This window comes from Bubalus bubalis, chromosome 19 (genome assembly GCF_019923935.1).
Source record: "Bubalus bubalis isolate 160015118507 breed Murrah chromosome 19, NDDB_SH_1, whole genome shotgun sequence".
NCBI classification, from domain to species: Eukaryota; Metazoa; Chordata; class Mammalia; order Artiodactyla; family Bovidae; genus Bubalus; species Bubalus bubalis.
In genome coordinates, this window is record NC_059175.1 from 31,608,169 (window position 1) to 31,632,547 (window position 24,379).

At 38.1% G+C, this 24,379-nt stretch overlaps 1 protein-coding gene and 1 long non-coding RNA gene across 7 annotated transcripts in view; one reads left to right on the forward strand and one right to left on the reverse strand.

Annotated features, from left to right (window-relative positions):
* Positions 1-19,667, reverse strand: part of CCDC152 (coiled-coil domain containing 152) — a 40,273-nt gene extending 20,606 nt beyond the window's left edge. Inside the window, exons 1-4 of one of the 3 annotated variants that reach the window (XM_006067069.4) lie at positions 19,496-19,667; positions 14,758-14,846; positions 12,961-13,066; positions 3,659-3,727 (exon numbers count right to left, since the gene is read on the reverse strand). In XM_006067069.4, coding sequence (XP_006067131.1) covers positions 3,659-3,727; positions 12,961-13,066; positions 14,758-14,846; positions 19,496-19,529 — 298 coding nt within the window. In that variant the 5' untranslated portion in view covers positions 19,530-19,667. Of the gene's footprint in view, positions 1-3,658; positions 3,728-12,960; positions 13,067-14,757; positions 14,847-19,445 lie in introns of all 3 variants that reach the window. The other 2 variants (XM_006067070.4, XM_006067071.4) reach the window with 2 other exon arrangements.
* LOC112580628 overlaps positions 1-24,379 on the forward strand; it is a 162,359-nt gene that overhangs the window by 18,446 nt on the left and 119,534 nt on the right. The gene's annotated exons all lie outside the window — the stretch shown is intronic.

Sequence of the window (24,379 nt, forward strand, 5' to 3'; positions counted from 1 at the left end):
TGAATTTAGCTTTCTTTGCCAAGTTTAATATGCAAGTAAGAAAATTTAAAGTTGACACATTTTGGCCCCCAATCACTTAATGATGGAACCATTTCTAAATACTCATTTGCAAACAGTCCTGCTATAGATTAATTTTTTCAAAGGCAGTTACACTTGGCCACCATTGGCTGACATTTCATCAGTTACGATAGTTTTTCATTATTTTTAAACTTTTGAAGGTGTCCGAACTTGTACAAGGGTAGAAGTGACAGCTCTGCTACTTTTTTTGCTGCTTTTTTATTGCTGATTTGTGCTTGCATTATTAGTACTGTCAAACATTTTATTTCTTAAAGCTACTTTCCAGTTTGAAAGGATTATTTTGATTGTAAGTAGCTAATATAATGTATAAACCCTCTTAAGCAGGTCCATGTAGACTGTACTACATATCAGGACACTGAGACGAGAAAAAATAAAGATGCAACTGTTTAGTTTTAGAACTCTCTCCTTGGGAGAAGAAGAATCTTGTATATCAGAAATGATGTATAGCTGATATGCAGAAAGAATAAAGAATAACATTCCATTATTAAATTTTCATCAAAATATATTCAGTTGCTCAGTCATGTCCGACTCTTTGCGACCCCATGGACTGCAGCACGCCTGGCCTCCCTGTCCATCAGCAACTCCCAGAGTTTACTCTAACTCATGTCCATTGAGTCGGTGATGCCATCCAACCATCTCATCCTCTGTCGTCCCCTTCTCCCGCCTTCAATCTTTCCCAGCATCAGAGTCTTTTCCAATGAGTCAGCTCTTCACATCAGGTGGCCAAAGTATTGGAGTTTCAGCTTCAGCATCAGTCCTTCCAATGAACACCCAGGACTGATCTCCTTTAAGGTGGACTGGTTGAATCTCCTTGCAGTTCAAGGGACTCTTAAGAGTTATCTCCAACACCAGATTTCAAAAGCATCAATTCTTCGGCACTCAGCTTTCTTTATAGTTCAACTCTCACATCCATACATGACTGACTGCTGCTGCTGCTGCTAAGTTGCTTCAGTCGTGTCCTACTCTGTGCTACCCCAAAGACTGCAGCCCACCAGGCTCCTCCATCCCTGGGATTCTCCAGGCAAGAATACTGGAGTGGGTTGTCATTTCCTTCTCCAATGCATTAAAGTGAAAAGTGAAAGTGAAGTCGCTCAGTCGTGTCTGACTCTTCACAACCCCATGAACTGTAGCCTACCAGGCTCCTCTGTCCATGGGATTTTCCAGGCAAGAGTACTGGAGTGAGTTGCCATTTCCTTCTCCAATATATGACTGACTACTTTTAATAAAAAATAAGCATTAATAGGAATTGTGCTGTTTTCTTTCTGCATCTCAATAGATCATCTTTTACACAGCCCATAAGCACCTACTGAAAGACTGATGGATGAGAGTAAAGGGAGGTATCATTTCTCTCATAGTGGCTGAAGAAACTCTTAAGCTTAGAGGGCAACTGATTCAGTAACTCAATAATGCAGTCAAGACACCACGTCCTTTTAGTCTTTTCTTGCTGCCCTCCTCAATGTTGTCATCACTTTCAGGTTGAAAGCAGAGTCTGCAACAATTTCAGGCATTATGTGCAGACTTAACAACAACCAGAAGAACAGTTTTTTGGAAGAGAGGAAAATATTTCAGAAGCCCTCCCTTGGAATTGGGGTGTAACTAGCTTCTCCCGAGGCATATGATCACATGGATTAAGAATGAATCTTAGAAAAAAAAGTCAGGTTTATATTAAGAAAAGGAAATAGTTTCTGGGGAGGCAGATATTTACAACCACTGTAACCTTGATAAGCAAATTATCCATACAATCTTGAGAATCAAACAGATCAAAGAGAAGAAAGACAGGTAGTTCACATCTATCATGTTGGGCAAAACCTGTAGGAGCACTGGACAAATGAAATCAGTAAATCACTATTTCTTCCTGAGAGGCAGCATAGAATATCCATTTTTCAGAAATGGATTATTAAAAGATCTGTACTACCATATCTGTGAAAATATATTCTTGACTATTGGTCGATATTTGATAACCTCTTTTAAAGCAATATGTTTAACATGTTTATAATTATAATCAACTTTCTGGAACTTCAAAGTATTTAATGTTAATCTCTGGTAGATGTTTTATTTGAACAAAATCCTGGAAAGAGTTAAACTCCTGGAAAGAGTTGAATCCTGTAAAGGATTATGAACAGATACATTAAAAAAAGTGCAGCTAGGTGTCATATTTAGTCAGAGAAAGGAAAAGTTGTTCTGAGCCCTTGGCACTGATATGGAAAAATGAAAGCCCAAACCAGGTGTGGGATAGGGACCAAATACTGGGAAAAAATGAGCAGGATGCTAGAACTAAGCCAAGCAAAAACCTATGGGACATACCGTGATCAGACATCTGCAGGAAAAAATTTAAAAAAAGATATTGGAGATGGTATGGTTCCCTGTCTACTACCCTTCTTGATCTCCAGAACAGCTCTTAGTGGTGTATCAACATGGAAATGAATCCTTATGTACTGCAGAAGCTGTTGGGCAGTGTAAGCATGAAGTCTTCTGATCCAATTCCTATATTTGTTTCATTAACACTTTAGGAAATATTTTAAGGTAAAGCAATGGGGGAAAAGTAAAAACTAATAGTAATTCTTAAAAGACTATGAGGAATAACACATCAAATCAAATAAATACCATATAAGGTCAGTATTGTATCTCCCCTATATATGTAAAGTAGTTTCATTATGAGAAAAGCAGAGGACTAAGATAAAAAGTTCTTATTGTTTGGTGTCAGTTTTATGAGACCTTGGAGGCAATTTAGTTTAAACTCTATCATCGTAGAGGAAGATCCTAGAAGAAGGGATAGGCTACCCACGCCAGTATTCTTGGGTTTCCCTTGTGGCTCAGCTGGTAAAGAATCTATCTGCAATGTGGCAGACCTGGGTTCAATCCCTGGGTTGGGAAGATCCCTTAGAGAAGGGAAAGGCTACCCACTCCAGTATTCTGGCCTGGAGAATTCCATGGAATGTATGGTCATGGGGTCACAAAGAGTGGGACACGACTTAGTGACTTTTATTAATTAATTAATTATAGTAGAGGAAAATGCCACTAACATTGCACTGTAGCTAAATTAAAGCAAGACAAAACACTTGGTTGTCTTGTTTTGTCAGTGGCGGCCTATTGGCTTAGCATGACTGTCCAAGTAAGACAAGCTGAAGATGTTGGCTTAATTTACACAAATAAAACCTTACTTAATGACAGAAATTAAATAGTAAACTAAACTATCTCTGAAGTTTGAACAGAATACTTATGATGTAATTACTCATAATACCCATCCTTTAAAACTGAACACAAGGTTATTGAAGACCAAGAATACTACTGAGAATAAATATACTTCTAACCTTTCTTAAGTAATAAAGAGAATTATTATAATCAACTATAAAACCCTGATGTTTTTGTCAGAATATGACTGAATTGTTCTATTCAGCATGACATTTCTTATTTTACAATAATTTAGGAAGATATCATTGAGTAGTAAGGAATCCTGCTCTTAGCTGATAAATTTAACAAGATCAGATTAAGAGAAGATTACTGTCAGCAATGTAAAAACTTTCTAAAAGATGCTTAAATACAACCATTTTTTTTAGATTTTACTTTTTTTCTAACTTACCCTTCAAATTATGTTGATATTCAATGGTATGCTGTAGCCCTTTTATCATATCATGAAGAGTAGCACATTCTAAAACATAAAAGATTAATCTATTTGAATATTTACTTTTGTTTTGAAATTATTATCTCAAAGTCAAAAAATACTTAAAATAATATTTAATTGACAATTCTGAGACTAATAAAGCAACCAGGCATCTCAAAATAAGTTATATAATACATTTTTTTTTTTTTACATTGAAGGGTAATTGCTTTATAGAATTTTGTGGTTTTTCTGTCTTACATCAACAAGGATCAGCCATTGGTACACACACGTCCCCTCCCTCCTGAGCCTCCCTCCCATCTCCCTCCCCATACCACCCTTCAGCCTGTCACAGAGCCCTTGTTTGAGTTCCCCGAGTCATACAGCAGATTCCCATTGGCTATCTATTTTACATATGGTGTTGTAAATTTCCATTATATTCTCTCCATACACCTCCCCTTCTCACTCCTCCCCTCCTCTATGTCCATAGGTTTGTTCTCTACCTCTGTTTCTCCATTGCTGCCCTAAAAATAAATTCATCAAAGCCATCTTTTTAGATTCCATATATATATGTGTCAATATACAATATTTCTCTTTCTGACTTACTTTGTATGATAGGCACTAGGTTCGTCCACCTCATTAGAACTGACTCAAATGCGTTCCTTTTTATGATTGAGTAGTATTCCACTGTATACATGTACCACAGCTTCTTTATCCTTTCATCTGTAGATGGACATCTAGGTTGCTTCCATGTTCTAGCTATTGTAAATAGTGCTGCAATGAACATTGGGGTATATGTGTCTTTTTCAATTTTTTTTTCCTTAGGAGTGGGATTGCTGGGTCATACGGTGGTTTTATTCTTAGCTCTTTAAGGAATCTCCATACCATCTTCCATAGAGGTTGTATCAGTTTACATTCCCACCAGCAACGCAGGAGTGTTCCCTCTTCTCCACACCCTCTCCAGCATTTATTGGTAGATTTTTTTATGATGGCCATTCTGACTGGTGTGAGGTGGTATCTCATTGTAGTTTTGATTTGTATTTCTCTTAATAGTGAGTGACATTAATATCTTTTCATGTGCTTGTTAGCCATCTGTAATACACACTTTTTAAATCAGTCTTTAAGTCAAATGCACTCCATGATTTAGTTATGAGTTTTCTAAGGCAAGAAAAACCCAGTAAAGTAGGGATTCCCTCTATGTGCCTTTAGCAACAGCTGCCCTAGAAATAAGGCACATTTGGACATGTCTGGAGAACTGTGAGGCATGTATCCAAGTGGCTTTTCCATAAAAACAACATTCCAAGGAAAGAGAGAACATTCCAAGGAAAGAGAGTCAAGGAAAATGAAGTTCTATTCAAAGATACAGAGTCAGAGCTGGTGAGCAAGTGTCATTTGGGAGAAGATAAGGGTTTTCTTCCTCATTGTCCTCTAACCTGTCCTCTTGCCTGAGTCCTAGGACAAGGGAGTAGCAACAAAGAGTAAAAACTCAATGTGTTGGGTTACAAGGCATCAGCAACTTTGGTGCCAATGTCTTCTTGCATAATGGGAGAATTCTGTGCAATCAAGCCCGAAATGTGCAAAAAAGCTTTCAGTATGTATATTCTTGGTATCACCAGCAACAGCTAAACATTTGAAGCGGGGCAACAGTGGTGGAGACTTCTGTAACTTTAAGCAGCCCTTGGCTATAAGCTTCAGGATAGCAGGGACTATCTTCTGTCTTGTTTACCATTTCTCCCTAGTACTTAGAAGAGTTGCGGTCCATAATAGTCATTTCCTAAATATTTGTTAAGTGATTTGATCGACAGGCATTATAATGGTAAGGAGTAAATGGAGAAACAGTGGTATGATATAAGTGCTTTGCAACTGTTAAATGAATTAATAGTGATGAATTAACCCTTTTAACTCTATGACATTGATTCTAGTATTTGCCTCATTTTTATATATCAGGAAATTGACACATAGAAGTTTAGCAAATTGTCCAAACTCACACTTAAAAGTAGTAGATGGTAGAGCTACAACATGAACTCAAGCAGTCCAGCACTAACGTCAATGATTCTAACTACTTTAATATACCAACAAGAAGATCAGCATAGGATCACTTCTTCAGACTAATCTGAGTAGGTGAGAGGCCCTGGAAAGAGGACAGGAATAGAGCCAGAGAAAGACTTAGTGATAGTTATTGCTATCACATTTTTACTATAAGTTTGAGAAACCCAGGTTGCGCCAGTTTAAGTTTACAATTATAGTAGCTAAATATATAATGATGAAAACTTCACAAAGAGTAACAGTATTTTTAAAAAGAAAGATTAGGCAATTTTGTTCTTATGTGCTTGGCTTAATGGCTATTAAATACTGAACCTTATTCTCTTTCTTTCAGTTTTAGAGACCCACAGTAGATATTCAGCCACTGTGCATTAATGTGACACACTTTTATCTAACAGTAAAAAGTTGTCTAGGTACATTAGAGTACATTATTGAATATTTACCCTGTCAGGCATTACATTAAATACATTATAAACATTATAATCAGTATTCAAACTGATGCTGAGAAGTTGGCATCATTATCTTGATTTCACAAAGGGAGGAAGTCATCCATAGATATCTGGTAACTTAACAAAGATTCCACAGTACATGGAAGGTCTAGGTTTGAACACAGGTTTTTCACATTTCAAATCCTGTGCTCTTAATTCAAGACTTCCTCAGGAATTGTATAACATGCTGATGAAACCATGAAATTTGGAATCAGAACTGGATTAGAGTTTTTTTCTTCTTTACTTTGTAACTATGACACTCTGGGTAATGTACTTTTCTCCTATATTAGGTTGTTCTGACAACCAAATGAAAAAATATACTTTCTAAGTTCATTCACAGATATTTAACATTGTTACTGTTTCTCTCCTCTGTGTCCCACAATTTGTATATATTACTTTTACCCATTGTTCACATTACATTTTAGTTAGATGGTTTCTCCCACTAGATAGTGAACTCTTTCAGGTAAAGATATTTATTTTGATAATCTTTACTTCTAATGTGATGACTATTTCATAAGTGTTCAATAGTTTTTGTATTTATTAACTAAATGAGAGAACCAATACTGTGAGGGGAGAGTTCAAAACTTCCCGTTTTCAGTTAGAGGTCCTATAACTCAGTCTCCATGTACTTCAACTACATTAATAGAAATGAAAGTATTCGGTAGAAGTTAAAAGCTTTATGCAAGTACAAGGTTCTACTCCTCCCTTTTCCCACTCTACCTCCCCTATTGCCAACTCAAAGTTCCCACCATCCTTCCTTTTGTTCTGTTGCTGAGTCCCAGTAACAGAATGATGGTTAAATGACAACTGACATCACCTACTTCATGTATATTACTGTATTAGCTGCTGCAATTAAAAATGGAGGCACAGATCCTGCTGTCATTTGTCCTTGCACCTTTAGAAGCATGAATCCAGCACGTACAAAGTATGTTATCTCAGTAATTAGCAAACTGAAAACAGAACCCTGAAACTGAAAGTATACTGAATGTTTTCAAACTGTGTATTTTCAAATTTAGAACACAAGGTGGCTCTCTAAACACATTTTTGAAAACAGGAAACTGGCTCAGTAAGGAATTTTACCTGGGTCGCTTGCATTGCATGCGGATTCTTTACCAAATGTGAGCCACCGTGGAAGCCCCATAAAATAGAATATCATTCATTATTTTAGAATAATAGCTTTTAATTCTCTTTGCAAAACTTCTCCTATGCATCATTTCTGTTGGACTTTACAGTACAATTTGAAGAACTATCCTATCCAATTCTTAAAAACTAGAGCTCAGAACATTAAGCTATCACTTATATTGTATAATTTAGTAAATCAGTGATTGTTTTAAGGTCAAATTTAGGCTCTACCATTATAAACAATTTGGGTATTAATATCTATATCATAAATCAGTTGGAAATATTAAATAAAATGTGCACGAAAGGCTTTTTTTTTATAGTAGTTGATCTTCAATATCAATATTGTTACCATCTTGAGCTGGCAAAGGCATTGTTTATCTGATATCAAGTGAAGAAAATATAAAGATATCATGATTTACTTTTGAACAAGTCCAGTCATATACATGGTTTGTCCTTCCTAAGTGAATTAGTACGCACTTTGCTTTCTAAGAGATCATTCTCACTTGTTCTTTCAACGTCTATTGTGTATTATTCAGAAAAAGGTCATTAGGTTTAGAATAAGTATAACTAATTTTTAAGGAAGTATTTGATTATGTTTTTCAAATAATATACACACATGAAACACAAGTTTAGTGATAAGTGAGTATCTTGACAATCTCTGCCCCCAAACTAACCAATTTCCCTCCCCTCAAAGCAAACACTGTTACTAGGGCACTACAAATATACAGGGGGGAGGGTGTTTGTGCGTTAAGATATATTTTTTAAAAATGATAATACACTGCTGTGTACATTATTATTTTCATTTACTATATGTGGGAGATTGAAAGTTATGACCAACCTAGATAGCATATTCAAAAGCAGAGACATTACTTTGCCAACAAAGGTCCATCTAGACAAGGCTATGGTTTTCCAGTGGTCATGTATGGATGTGAGAGTTGGACTGTGAAGAAAGCTGAGCACTGAAGAATTGATGCTTTTGCACTGTGGTGTTGGAGAAGACTCTTGAGAGTCCCTTGGACTGCAAGGAGATCCAACTGTCCAACTGTCAGTCCATTCTGAAGGAGATCAGCCCTGGGATTTCTTTGGAAGGAATGATGCTAAAGCTGAGGCTCCAGTACTTTGGCCACCTCATGCAAAGAGTTGACTCATTGGAAAAGACTGATGCTGGGAGGGATTGGGGGCAGGAGGAGAAGGCGACGACAGAGGATGAGATGGCTGGATGGCATCACTGACTCGATGGACGTGAGTTTGAGTGAACTCCGGGAGTTGTTGATGGACAAGGAGGACTGGTATGCTGCAGTTCATGGGATCGCAAGGAGTCAGACATGACTGAACGACTGAACTGAACTGATGCTATATCATATAAAGATACTTCATTCTTTTTGTCAGTTATATAGTAGTTCATTACAAAATATACCATAATTTATTTAACCAGATATCCACTGATAGAGGTCACACTTGGAAAGGCTTTCTTCAGTCTTAAAAACATAAAAACAAAACTCCCTATATTCTCTTCTATTGTGGCTTCACTTTTTGACCTTTAATTAACTTTATTATTCAGAAAAGTTTTAGATGTATAGATGGGCTTCCCAGGTGGTGCTAGTGGTAAAGAATCTGCCTGCCAATGCAGGAGCCATAAGAGATGCTGGTTTGATCCCTGGGTCAGGAAGATCCTTTGGAGTATGAAACGGCAATCTGCCCCAGTATTCTTGCCTGGAAAATCTCATGGACAGAGGAGCCTGGTGGGCTACAGAACACAGGGTTGCAAAGAGTCGGGAACGACTGAGCACAGATGTACAGAAAACTTGGGAAGATGCTACAGAGAGTTGTGAAATATCCTAAGCTAAGTTTCCCCTATTATTAATATCTTACTTTAGTACAGTATGTTTGTTACAATTAATGAACCAATGTTGATACATTATTATTAACTAAAATCTATATTTTACTCGGGCTTCCCAGATGGCGCAGGTGGTAAAGAAACTGCCTGCCAATGGTCGGGAAGATCCCCTGGAGAAGGAAATGGTAACCTACTCCAGCATTCTTGCCTGGAGACTCTTTATGACAGAGGAGCCTGGTGGGCTGCAGTCTATAGGGTTGCACAGAGTCAGACACGACTGAAGCGACTTCGCACGCATGCATACTTTACTCTGATTTTCTTAATTTTTACCTAATGTCCTTTCTCTATTCTATGATTCCATCCACAATACCACATTACATTTAATTGTCATGTCTTCTTCAGGTCCTCTTTGCTGTGACAGTTTCTCAGAGCTTTCTTGTTTTTGATGCACTTAAGTTTTTCAAACTACTGGCCAGGTCTTTTGTAGATATCCCTCTATGTGAATATGATGCTTATCTCATGATGAGATGAGGTTATAGGGAGAAAAAACATAGAAGTAAAGTGCCATTTTCATCACATCATAGCAAGGGTACCTACTATCAACATGACATCAAGCTGACCTTGATTTCGTGCCTTAAGTTGTGTACGTCAGATTTCCCCACTATATAATTACTCTTTATCACCCCCTTTTCCATTCAGTATATGTTTCACTATAGGACTGGAAAAGGTCAGTTTTCATTCCAATCCCAAAGAAAGGCAATGCCAAAGAATGCTCAAACTACCGCACAATTGCACTCATCTCACATGCTAGTAAAGTAATGCTCAAAATTCTCCAAGCCAGGCTTCAGCAATATGTGAACCGTGAACTTCCTGATGTTCAAGCTGGTTTTAGAAAAGGCAGAGGAACCAGAGATCAAATTGCCAACATCTGTTGGTTCATAGAAAAAGCAAGAGAGTTCCAGAAAAACATCTATTTCTGCTTTTTTGACTATGCCAAAGCCTTTGACTGTGTGGATCACAAAAAACTGTGGAAAATTCTGAAAGAGATGGGAATACCAGACCACCTGATCTGCCTCTTGAGAAATTTGTATGCAGGTCAGGAAGCAACAGTTAGAACTGGACATGGAACAACAGACTGGTTCCAAATAGGAAAAGGAGTACGTCAAGGCTGTATATTGTCACCCTGTTTATTTAACTTATATGCAGAGTACATTATGAGAAACGCTGGACTGGAAGAAGCACAAGCTGGAATCAAGATTGTCAGGAGAAATATCAATAACCTCAGATATGCAGATGACACCACCCTTATGGCAGAAAGTGAAGAGGAACTAAAAAGCCTCTTGATGAAAGTGAAAAAGTTGGCTTAAAGCTCAACATTCAGAAAACGAAGATCATGGCATCCGGTCCCACCACTTCATGGGAAATAGATGGGGAAACAGTGGAAACAGTGTTAGACTTTATTTTTCTGGGCTCCAAAATCACTACAGATGGTGACTGCAGCCATGAAATTAAAAGACGCTTACTCCTTGGAAGGAAGGTTATGACCAACCTAGATAGCATATTGAAAAGCAGAGACATTACTTTGCCAACAAAGGTTCGTCTAGTCAAGGCTATGGTTTTTCCTGTGGTCACGTATGGATGTGAGAGTTGGACTGTGAAGAAGGCTGAGCGCCGAAGAATTGATGCTTTTGAACTGTGGTGTTGGAGAAGACTCTTGAGAGTCCCTTGGACTGCAAGGAGATCCAACCAGTCCATTCTGTAGGAGATCAGCTCTGGGATTTCTTTGGAAGGAATGATGCTAAAGCTGAGGCTCCAGTACTTTGGCCACCTCATGAGGAGAGTTGACTCATTGGAAAAGACTCTGATGCTGGGAGGGATTGGGGGCAGGAGGAGAAGGGGACCACAGAGGAGGAGATGGCTGGATGGCATCACTGACTCGATGGACGTGAGTCTCAGTGAACTCTGGGAGTTGGTGATGGACAGGGAGGCCTGGCGTGCTGCGATTCATGGGGTCGCAAAGAGTCGGACACGACTGAGCGACTGATCTGATCTGATCTGATCTGATAGTGAAAAAAATCACTATACACAGCCCACACCTGATGAGTGCCGTGTTATATTTCCTTAAGGCCAAGTCATTTACATAAGCTATTTGGAATTCTGCAGAGATTTATCTCTTCATCCCATATATTTATTTATTCATTTATTTTTATGAATATGTACTCATGGATATACCTGGGGTTTTAATCTAATACTACTTTATTTTGTTGCTCAAATTGTTCCAGCTTTGGTCATTGAGTACTTTTTCACTTGAGTCCTGTATCTTTGACATACCCCATTATTATGCAGTTTTTCCTTTTTGAGTACTTTATTTCCTGGTACTACAAGATGCTTTCGACTTATATATTTCTTGGCCCCGTCTTAGAATCAGCCATTTCTTCAAGAAGTCCTGGTTCCTTTTGTAATAAGATAGTATTAGAAACTTGGTGCTAGTTTTGCTTGTTGCTATGGATTATGTGCCCTCTCGGTTGACATAACAAGGAAGTGTATGTATATGGCTTCTTTTTTTCTTTTCCTGATGCCCAGCACTTTATTAGTAAGGAGGCTTGGTCCATGAAAGGGGAGGCTGGGATGGACAGGACTAACATTCATCTAGGGGGATTTTCCTGGTCATCAGGTGGTTTCTCCATGAAGGTTTAGAGGAAATATGGATGAAACCCACACAGAGGGTATCACTGTGACTGGTAAACAGCAGAAGTAGGAGGGGAGTCCTAGGCATAGCTGGGCTCCTGGGACAGCAGTGTTTCCATGCTGGGCACAGATGCACCTTCCAGGAACTTCTCCAAGTTTCAGGCAACATCGCTGCAGCACACAGAGATCAAGTGATGAGCTTGGAATCTGTTGAAAACAGTGGTTGTCAGGGGGCCAGGGCAAGGCCTTCCACAGGAAGGTGCAGAGCAGATGCATCTGCGTGCCACTCACCATACACTTCTGGAAAAGTCTCTGAACTTGAGGGAACTCAGGCTCTTTTTGTACCTAGCGTTCTCCTGATGCCAGGAACGAGTTGCATGGGAAGAACAGCACTACCAGGCCTGGGGTGAAGTTGCCAGGCAGCTTGTTCAACTGAGTGGGGTCCCAGACCTTTGTGCTGCAGAGCAATGCCACTTTCTCAACGAGTAGCACCATGCCAGGCTGGGTGCCCAGGCTCCCACGCTCCCTGAGAGCTAACGGGTGCACAGAGAGGGGGCAGAGTAGACACAAGGAGGGATGGTGGCAGCTGGAAGCTGAGCAGAGCACATGGCATGGATGTCTGAGAAGCAAGCGGGACTAGGACAGCATCTTTCTAACACTAAAATTTTTGACCCATCTGAAGTTTCTTCTGGTGTAACTGTGAGGCAGGAATTCAACTGTACTTTTTCCATGTGTTTGAAGGCCTGGACTGACCCTTGGATTTGTCATTTCTTAGCTGACTGGATGCAGACAGATCACCCTCCTTTGTTTATGTTTCTTCATTATTAAAGTGGAATAATAACATCAGTCCTATCTATATAGTCTTTCAGGGCTATATTAAGGACAAAATGAAATGATAATCTGAAAAGTTCTATGTGAATTAAAAATATTTTACAAATGTAAAATTTTTACAAATTTTACAAATGTAAATTTTACAAATGTAAAATTTTTACAAATTTTTACAAATGTAAATTTTACAAATTTTACAAAATATTTTACAAATGTAAAGTTATAGCAAAAAGCACACTCATTAGAATAACTGTTTCTACAGGAAGCAAAGAACTAACCTTGTTTCATTGCGACCTCTTTTGTTTGCATTACTCTTAATAAACAGTTAGCTTTTTCCAACTGCATATCCAGGATATTGTTCTTCCCACTGGATTCTATCATTTTCTATAGAAGAAACAGAATACATTTTATTCCCAAATCAATGCCGCTATTTTGATTTTTTTTTAACCTAAGAATGAAAGTATAAACCATTTAATACCTGAAAGTCTAATAATTAAGTTTGGCACACATTTTTAAATGTCAACTTCCTAATTTATCTTTAATTTAAAGAGTAACATAATAAAAAGTTAAAATAGGTGAATAGTTATGAAAAGTTATAAAAAGTAAAAATATGACCTAATTTGAATTCCCTTCTTTCCAACTATTCAACCTCCACTCCTTAAACTAACCATTCCTTATAAATATTTCCAAAATATTTTATGACTAAACAACTATAGGAAAGGGTCACATTATACTCTGTTTTGCACCTTGGATTTTCCACTTAGTACTACTTTCTCAGAGATGATGGCATATAAGCATGTAAAAGTCTTACCTCATTCTTTTTAACAGCTGCATTGAGTTTCATTCATGAATATAATTTATTTAAATAGTTCCCTATTGAGGAAAATTTGTGCTGTTCCCATTTTTTGCTATTACAGTCAATGAATAAATATTCTCAAACATATATGTGACTAATGTAATAACTGCCATGTACCCTTCAAACACCTTCAAAAATCATCAACTCATAACCTATCCTGTATAATCTGTACTTCTACCCATTCTTTATTCTCATCGCTTCTGAATTTATCTCAAAGCAACTCCTTGACACTATATTATTTCATTGATAAATATTATCATTTATATGCTTCTCTAAGAGATGACTCAAAAGTACAATCACAATACCATTATGGCATTAAAAAACAATATTTCTAATTTAAAATATCTAAGAATATGAGAGATAATCCTAAATTAAGCTCCAAATGCTTTGTACCAGTTCTATTCCCACCAAAGTGTTATTTCCTTCTCTCTCCTCTCTTACTTGGGTCAGAATCACTTGGTTAAAAAAAATACAAGTCCATTGTTGGAAAAAAGCTCATTATATGAAAATACCCATCATCATGAAAATTTTTTAAGATGGCAATACTACACTGTACAGAGGAAAAGAAAGAATAGAGAAGGATGATAAGAAAAAGAGAGAAAATAGAGGTAGGGATTATTCTTCCTCCTATTCCTATTTTACAAATCCACTTCCCAAATCTGATTTATCCACTTACATTTCTCAACAGATATTCCTACTCCTCTCCCAGGCAGAGGAGACAAAAAGCCTAGTATATACTTGGGGATATAGTCTGACATACAGTTTGTGTCGAGTTTGGGAGGGGGACTTCAAACAGGTCTGCTTTTAGGCAAAAGAGAAAAGGGAACAGATAGAACAGGAAAGACTAAAAAGGAAATTAGTCATAACAGTAAGGGATTGAGGGAGTGAGGGATCTACTTCAATCCTTACTAAACCATTCCTGAGTTTATGGACATCCAGGGTATATACATATGTACTTCCCCTTTAACTTTAGCACAAGTATATCAGTTGTTTGCTCCCTTGCCCCCAAAACATTTTGATACTAGTATTAATGAGTTACAACCACATACATTCTAAATATAGATTTTAAAAATGAGAGAGAAGGGGCTTAAAAAAATACATTTCCATTATTTTTATCTTGCTTCTTTTTTTATATATATATTTTTTCCTAACTCCCTCCATTGACAAAATCTGTTACACTTTCCCTTATATTCCACAATTGTTGGATATCTTTACATACCTTTTCTATCTGTGAAAAGTCATTTATAAGTTTGTCAAGATTCACACTGCTAATCTTTTTCATACATCCTTCGCTGTTTTGATTCATATCTAAACAGTGAAGAGTAGATAGTGTTAAAACAAACAAACAAAATACAAAGCACTATAATAATGATAATAGTTCAAATACTAAAGTTCCTGTATTCCACTCATAGAGCACATACTTGAGCTCCATTGCACTCAAGAGAATTCTTATTATACCCCATTAACAACGATCAAATGAATTAAGGCTTCTCTACTCTTCTACACAGCCTCTCCAGCCAAGTTTTCTCTAAATCAATCTATAATTAGTGCAATGATATGTGCATATGTAGAAATTATTTGTCCCTATTACACAAAAATTATGTCACCATTCATCACTCAGCTCTTTGCCATCAGTATGACTGCATTTAAAATCTGATGCATTACTAAGTCTGATACATGGCTTTTAAATATAGCTACCCATTTCCAGTATTCTTGCCTGGAGAATTCCATGGACAGAGAAGCCTGGCATGCTATAGTCCACGGGGTTGCAAAGAGTTGGACACGACTGACTGACACTTGTATTTGTATGTATTCTCAATTTAAAGTGTTTAAAATATTTAACTATCATGCCACAAATAATTTTTGCTGAATTTCTTGGTAGTCTGCTTGTTGCTAGGAATTGAATTATGTCTCCTTCAAAATTTGCATGTTGAAGCTCTAAATCCAACTGTGACTATATTTGGATATAGAATATTTAGGAGAATATTAAAGTTGAATGAAATCATAAAGGTGTGGCCCTAATCTGATAAGACTGTGGCCTCATAAGAAGAGGAAGAGAGTGATTTGTTCTCTCTCCACACGTTCACACTGAGGACAGGCCCTGTGAGCACACAGTGAGGTGGTGGCTCTCTGAAACCCAGGGAGAGAGTCTTCACGAGGATCAACACTGATGTCACCTTAATTTTGGACTTCTCAGCTTCCAGAACTATGAGAAAATAAATTTCTGTTGTTTAAGCCACTGAGCCTGTAGTATTTTGTTATAGCAGCAGCCTGAGTAGACATATACAATTAATTTTCTTATTTTTTTTGGCTGGCAACCTGTTTGGTAAATAATGAACATGAGGAAATTAATATGCTTAAAGCAAGCACTAAGTATTTCTATTCTTTTATTCTACATAAGAGTACTTTGGGGTATAACCAACTAACTGCTGAAGTTAAGAATAAGAGTTCCAGTTTCAGTTCTATGGAATCAGTCATAAGACATTCTGCAGAATTCCAGAGGTAAGCTCATCTAGTTAGGATGGAAACTGACTTTTGCAAAACAGCAAGTATTTACATATGAGGGTAGGAGAACAGCTAGAAGAATCATGATTAAAACAATCTAAATGTATGAGATACTTGTCTTTAGACTTTTCCCTAGCAAACACAAAGGAGAAAATAAAAATGTGACATTTCAGTATTCTAGATTGAGGACAGTTCAGTTCAGTTCAGTTGCTCAGTTGTGTCCATCTCTTTGTGGCCCCATGAATTGCAGCATGCGAGGCCTCCCTGTCCATCACCAACTCCCGGAGTTCACTCAAACTCATTGAGTTTGGTGATGCCATCCAGCCATCTCATCTTCTGTCATCCCCTTCTCCTTCTGCCCCAAATCCCTCCCAGCATCAGGGTCTTTTCCAATGAGTCAACTCTTTGCATGAGGTGGCCAAAGTATGGGAGTTTCAGCTTTAGCATCAGTCCTTCCAAAGAACACCCAGGACTGATCTCCTTTAGGATGGACTTTTGTTGGATCTCCTTGCAGTCCAAGGGACTCTCAAGAGTCTTATCCAACACCACAGTTCCAAAGCATCAATTCTTTGGCACTCAGCTTTCTTCCCAGTCCAACTTTCACATCCATACATGACCACTGGAAAAACCATAGCCTTGACTAGACAGACCTTTGTTGGCAAAGTAATGTCTCTGCTTTTGAATATGCTATCTAGGTTGGTCATAAGTTTCCTTCCAAGGAGTAAGTGTCTTTTAATTTCATGCAATCACCATCTGCAGTGATTTTGGAGCCCCTCAAAATAAAGTCAGCTGCTGTTTCCACTGTTTCCCCATCTATTTCCCATGAAGTGATGGGACCGGATGCCATGATCTTCGTTTTCTGAATGTTGAGCTTTAAGGCAACTTTTTCACTCTCCTCTTTCACTTTCATCAAGAGGCTTTTGAGTTCCTCTTCACTTTCTGCCATAAGGGTGGTGTCATCTGCATATCTGAGGTTATTGATATTTCTCCCGGCAATCTTGATTCCAGCTTGTGCTTCTTCCAGCCCAGCGTTTCTCATGATGTCCTCTGCATAGAAGTGAAATAAGCAGGGTGACAATATACAGCCTTGACGTACTCTTTTTCCTATTTGGAACCAGTCTGTTGTTCCATGTCCAGTTCTAACTGTTGCTTCCTGACATGCATATAGGTTTCTCAAGAGGAAGGTCAGGTGGTCTGGTATTCCCATCTTTTTCAGAATTTTCCACAGTTTATCGTGATCCACACAGTCAAAGGCTTTGGCATAGTCAATAAAGCAGAAATAGATGTTTTTCTGGAACTCTCTTCCTTTTTCCATGATCCAGCGATGTTGGCAATTTGATTTCTGGTTCCAACAGGGCATGTGCAAATGCCTGGTGTGTGACAGTGGCTGTGATAAGTAGTCCAAAGTAAAATGTACGTAAAATTCCTAAAGTAATTACTCAGAATAATTTTGGGGACATATTGTTTAAAATGAGGTACTCCAAAACATAGACATTGTTTGACAATTTGTTACTGTATAAAGAAATCCCATTTCCTTCTTCTTTTTATTTTATACTGCATTAACAACTATTAGTGGTTTTAAGTTTGAATTTTAGCTGTGTATTTTCAGTTTACTGAATTATTATCCTCTGTATCACATATAGTAGTAAAATTCTAAAATAGTTAAAACTTGATCCTTAAGACAGAAGACTAACTGTAATAGCATCATGGGATGGTGATATTTAAATGCAGTAAAATTCCTTTTGGGGCAAAATTTAGAAATCATCACAATATATATTTTTGTTTAATTTATAGGATAATCTGAATGATGAAAAATCTTTCCTCACAACTTTTTTCCTTAATTTCTAACTTTAAAAAATTTATTTTATTGAAGTACAGATGATTTACAGTGTTGAGTCATGCTCTGCTATACAACAAAGTGACTCAGTTATGTACATATATTCTTTTCCATTATGGTTTATCACAGGATATTGAATATAGTTTCCTGTGCTATACAATAGAACCTTGTTCTTTGTCTTTTCTACATATAACAGTTTGCATCTGCTAATCCCAAACTCCTAGTCTTTCTCTCCCCTACCCTCCTCGCTCTTGGCAAACACAAGTCTGTTTATGCCTGCAAGTCTGTTTCTTTTTTGTAGATAGGTTCATTTATGCCATATTTTAGATTCCACATACAAGTGATACTGTATGGTATTTCTATTTCTCTTTCTGACTTATTTCACTTAGTATTATACTCTCTAGTTGCATTCATGTTGCTGCAAATGGCATTAGTTCATTCTTTTTTATGGCCGAGTAGTATTTCATTATGCATATGTACCACATCTTCTTTATCTATTCATCTATTGATAGACATTTAAATTGTTTGCATCTTTTGGCTATTGTGAATGGTGTTGCTATGAACATAGGGGTTCATAGCATGTATCTGAATTACAGTTTTGTCTGGGTATATGCCCAGGGAGTGGGACTGCTAGATCATATAGTAACTACTTTTAGTTTTCTGAGGAAGCTCCACACTGTTTTCTATAGTTGCTGTAGGAATTTACATTCCTACAAACAATGTAGGAGGGTTCCCTTTTCTCCACAACCTCTTCAGCATTTGTTACTTGTAGACTTTTAAATGATGGCTATTCTGACCAGTGTGACTTGGTACCTCCTTATAGCTTTGACCTACATCTTTTCATGTGTCTACTGGCCATCTGTATGTCTTCTCTGTAGTTCCTAACATTTTAAATAAATAAAAGGTTTTACTACAGCTTTGTCTCAGAATCTGGCTCCTGAACTAAGTTCGTTTTACTTGAGCTCGATTTCTCCCAACTCTTTCCTCCTAATGAGAGCCTTGAGGTGCTTTTCCTCATAAAATCATCACTAATATTACACTGGCTAGCAACACATGCTATCACTTTTGTCACACTGGCCAAGCCATCTGATTGTTTCTAGCTGTCTTCATTACCTCTCCTCCAATGCATGAGGGACAAGAGCAAGATCTCTTCAGTTGGTACGGTCTTCTCGCCCGGTGAACTAGGTCACAGGCTGCTGATTCAGTGATTGGCAAATTCTTGCTGAGAAGCCGGGACTGACTCCTGACTTCTACAACCCCAAATTCAACCACCCCCACAGTGGGCGGCAGCCCCATTTCCTTCCTTGCCCTCGCCCCCACCCTGCTCAGGCCGGCCCTCCGCACCCCAGAATAGGTTTGTTATCTCCCCAACCCCCCTCTTCACCATACTGCGTGAATTCACCCTCAGTCCTGAGGCCTAGGGCTCCTGGTTTCCTCTCCCATTCTGGTGTCCCTAGGAGCTCAACTCTATAGCACGACAAAAATCCCCCGGGGTGGGAGAGGTGGCTGGGTCAAACTTCTGTCTCAAACCAGGATAGTGTGAAGAAGTGCTAAGTAAAGAATACCTGTGGAAAAGGAGATTTCGAATTCGCGGAGGAAAAGCCTGGAGCGTTACCTGTTGTCGCTCGCGGTTTCCACAGCCTCCCCATGCACAGCTTCCTCCTGGTACTGGTCCGGCTCTAACTGTTGTCCCCTCCTCAGGAAGCGTGTTCCCCCAACAATGGGCCCGCCCTTCTCCTAGTCCCCACTGAGCCTGCCCTGAGGGCCCCACCCCCAGCCTTACCTCCTTGGGCTTCTTAGGTATTTTCATGTAGATACTAGAATACGATTCAACACGTAGTGACTATCAGATCAATAATTATTTTCTGAGCAAATAATAAATCACATTGGATTAAGTTGTGATTAATGAGTCACCACTACTGTTTATTCTAATAACATAAACTAGGCAATGGCACCCCACTCCAGTACTCTTGCCTGGAAAATCCCATGGATGGAGGAGTCTGGTAGGCTGCAGTCCATGGGGTCGCTAAGGGTCGGACACGACTGAGCGACTTCACTTTCACTTTTCACTTTCATGCATTGGAGAAGGAAATGGCAACCCACTCCAGTGTTCTTGCCTGGAGAATCCCAGGGACGGGGGAGCCTGGTGGGCTGCCGTCTATGGGGTCGCACAGAGTCGGACAGGACTGAAGCGACTTAGCAGCAGGAGCAGCAGGCTTATAAAGTACCAGACACTGTGGTAGGTGATGGAGATGAAATCATGGATATAATACAGTCTGTGCAGTCTGGAGTCGGTTAATGGATATGATCTCCCTTCTACAGAGTTTTTGTCTTAGTAGCCCAGTGTTTAATGGCATGGGTTTTAGTGGGTCCAAGCCCCAACTCTTCTATTTACCAAGGGGGTGATCAGTGAGCAGATTCTAAATTATACCTGCTTCAGTCTTTTTGTAAAAACAGACAGTAGTTAATGCGTACTTTACGGGCTTTCTTGCTGTCTATGGGGTCGCACAGAGTAGGACACGACTGAAGTGACTTAGCAGCAGCTCATAAAGAAACTGCCCATCCCTGACTTGGGAAGATCCTCTGGAGAAGGTAATGGTTACCTGCTCCAGTATTCTTGTCTGGAGAATTCCATGGACAGAGGAGCCTGGTGGGAGACAGCCCATGGGGTTGCAGAGTTGGACAGGACTGAATGACTAACACTGTAGGCTAAGGCCTACTTTATAGGGCTGTTGTAATGTTTAAATGAAATGATGTACTTTAAAAGTGTTTAATGTACTTTGTGCCAAAGGTTAAGTATTAAAAGTATTAATTATTATAATTAAAAAAAATTGATAACCATTTGAAAGTGTATCCACTGCCATCTTTTCCCTGTCTACTTTTTTTTTTTGAGTGGGAGAGGGAAGATTTATTAATTTGATTTTTCTATGAACAAAATTGGCAAGCAGAAAAATGTAAAGTGTAGCAGGATAAATAATACATTATTATCTGAAAGGTATTATAGCATGGTGGCAACAGAACTAGATCAAAGTGGGAAAAATGTGGGTGGTGATAGGGAACCTCTTCATGCTGCTGACCAGCTGGTAATCTTGGAAAGATTGGGATTCCCAAGTCTTTTTTTTCTCACTTTAAAATAAGGAAAGTGGACTAAATAACAGATAAAATTTTAAGGTTTTAAATTTGTCTTATGATAAAACATAGCTCATCAAAATGTTTTGAAAATGTTATCTTCTCATGTTCTTTACTGTATTGATTTCACAAAATTCACATACACAAACACACACATAGTTTAATTTTTAGAGATCTTACAAGAGATGAAACTTCTGACTATCCAAGAGGCTTTCCTTGACATTAGTAACAACACAAAGGGATATTGAAAATGGCCCTTTGAATTGCTGATTCAAAATAATTGTTGTTTTGTTAGTCACTCAATTTTGTTTGACTCTTTGTACCAGGCTCCTCAGTTCATGGGGTTCTCCAGGCAAGAATACTGGAGTGGGTTGCCATTTCCTTCTCCAGGGGATCTTCTGGACCCAGAGATCAAACCCAGGTCTCCTGTATTGCATGCAGATTCTTTACCACTGAGCCATGAAGGAATCCAATTCAAAATAATAAGTATGCAAATAATGTTCTGTGTTACTTATATTATTTATTGAGATGAACCCACTTTAAGACCCTCCTAAAATGTTATCTTCTCCATGAGGCATTCACTGATTTTATCAATCATCAATGACTTACTTTTCCTTGTTCTATGCTTTTATTACTTTTTTTCCATTACTTTGGATCATACTGGCCTTCTTTGGTATTTGTTAGGGCTGTTTGAATTGATATCTTATCTTTGCTGCTGCACTGTCTGCTCCTTGGAGAAAGAAACTCTGTGTTTGTGTGTGTATAATATTATATGTATGTATTTCTGTATTGTGCCAGCTTAGTTAGGATAAATAGATGAACCAACATGCCAGAAACAAATCATGAAAACCTGGCTTGATTCTTCTAGTTTGAAATGAGTCACAAGCTTCTCTTCCAGTTTGTATATGTTAGCATTTTTTTTTTTTTGGAAAAAAATCCTGGTGAGTTAAAAATATATCTGTGGATGAGAAACTATATGAACTGCCCATGATTTCATTTAAAAAGGAAATGCCTTTCACGCTTGTATTCATCAATACCATCTGACTGAGAAACAGAAAGGACTCACTGAACATTTGCTCAGAAACTGCCTGGAAAACCATAAGAGAGAAATTAACTTACATTATTATAAATGGTAACAAAGGGAGTAGAAAGAAACTAATGTTTGAATCTATTAAAAAGTGCCTTGATTTGGAAAATAAATGCAACTGAAGAAAATTGGAAGTTACCAATTAATGTATGTAAGGATCTTAAGATGAATGATACATTGATGTTTTTCTTATAGCAGACAACTTCATTTATTAATCCATTTTAAAATATTTAAGTTCTTTCAAGGTATCAGCTACTAAGAGTCTAGGTGCTAGGGAGAGCAAGACAAATAAGACATTCTCCTTCTGCTTCAGAGCTTATAGTTTTATAAGACGGCTTTTTTAAGATCATCAGCACTAACTCATCTATTTGTTAAAAAAAAAACAAAAACATGTTGAGCACCAACCATGTTTGAGGATCTATGAGAATACTAGGAATAAACAAAACAGACATGGCTCCTGACCCCAGGGGACTTACAGTGTAGAGAGGAAAATAGATAATCAACAAGTAAAGAGAAGAAGTGTTCGCTCAGTCGTGTCCGACTCTGCGACCCCATGGACTGTAGCCTACAATGCTCCTCTGTCCATGGGATTATCCAGGCAAGAGTACTGGAGTGGGTTGCCATTTCCTTCAACAAGTAAATAAATGATAAATAAAAATTATAATAAGTGGAAGGAAAGAAACACAAATCCATGATTTTGATTTAAAAAGTGAACGGAAGTTGCATTAAATATAGTGCATTATCATGGAGAATGTCTCAGAGCAGATAAGATGGAACTAAGCCCTGAGGGATACATCAGAATGTTAGCTGGGGGCAACAGATAGATGCTGGGGTTGCTTTTATTTGCCCCTCCTGCACTCTTGGCACACTTCTCCATGCTGTTATCTCTGTATTTATCTGATTCCCATATTTCACTATCTGCTACTGAACCATCTTGTCCTGTCTTCAACTACAACTTTAGGTCCCAGTTCTGTGATTCCCTGGTTTTCAGCATTATTTTCAATAATTGGGTAAAAGACACTCTGTACAGGGTGTGTATAGGGTCTATGACCCCATTGAACTATGTTGGTTGGACCTCTCTCCTTCTCCATGTAGAGAGAAGGATTTGGGCATGACTCCAGGATAAATCCTAAACCATGGAATATTTGGACTACTTTTCTTGAAACAATTATCCTTATATATGTAAATATTCCATCTTTCAACAGGCTTCTGTTAAAACTAGAATCACATTGCTAACTGGGTAGAATTTGCCTTTTTGGTTGAGGACAGAAAGTACAAATATTCTATTTACTCAGAAGAAACCAATACAGTTTAGACATGAGCATATGATAAAGGTGACTTATTTTTTGTGAAAATTAATGAATCTAGCCAACTCTTGGTAGCTTGGTCTTCCATAGTTGGTTGGAGGTGACTATGGGGGTACTCTCAGTAGAAGTCAGATTTTTTTTTCTCAAATACAATTTTAAGTCTGCACAGGTACATAAACAAGTGATCCATGATGGCTTTAATGTCATAGCATGAATATTTAAAATGGATAACCAGTAAGGACCTACTGTGTAGCACAGGGAACTATGCTCAATGTTATGTGGCAGCCTGGATAGGAGGGGAGTTTGGGGGAGAGTGGATACATGAATATGTATGGCTGAATCCCTTTGCTGTTCACCTGAGATTATCACAACATTGTTTGTTAATTGGCTATACCCCAATACAAAATAAAAACTTAAAAAAAGATAATATGTCATGAGTTTAATGGCTTAAGTCTAGAATATTCCTTTGCTCCTGAGAACATCAACTTTTTCATAACATACCTTCTTAGTGATAACTTGATTGTGGGTCAAGGGAATAAATAAACTGTTAGGTATCCATGGGGTTGCAAAGAGCTGGACACAACTGAGCAACTAAGCACAGCACAACACATCTTCAATCCTGGCTTTGCACCTATGAGCTGTGTGATTCTAGGCAACTCAGTTTCTCTCTCTACCCCTTAGTTTTATAATTTTCAAATGAGAACAAACTTCTGAAGATCAGGGAAGGGATAAAATGAAATATTATATCTTATCAGGGCAGGCTTAGAGTAGGCCACAGGTATTTGTCGAATGACTTGGTGAATCAATGAACAATGTTAGTTTCTGAATCAATAAACTATTGTGGTGTAATAAACTACTCTAAAGCTTAGTGGTTTGAAACAAACATTTATTTACGTAATGCTATTTCAGCTCAGAAATTTAGACTGAGCTCAGTGAGCAGTTTTTCTGGTCTTGCCTGGGTTTGCTTATGAACTTT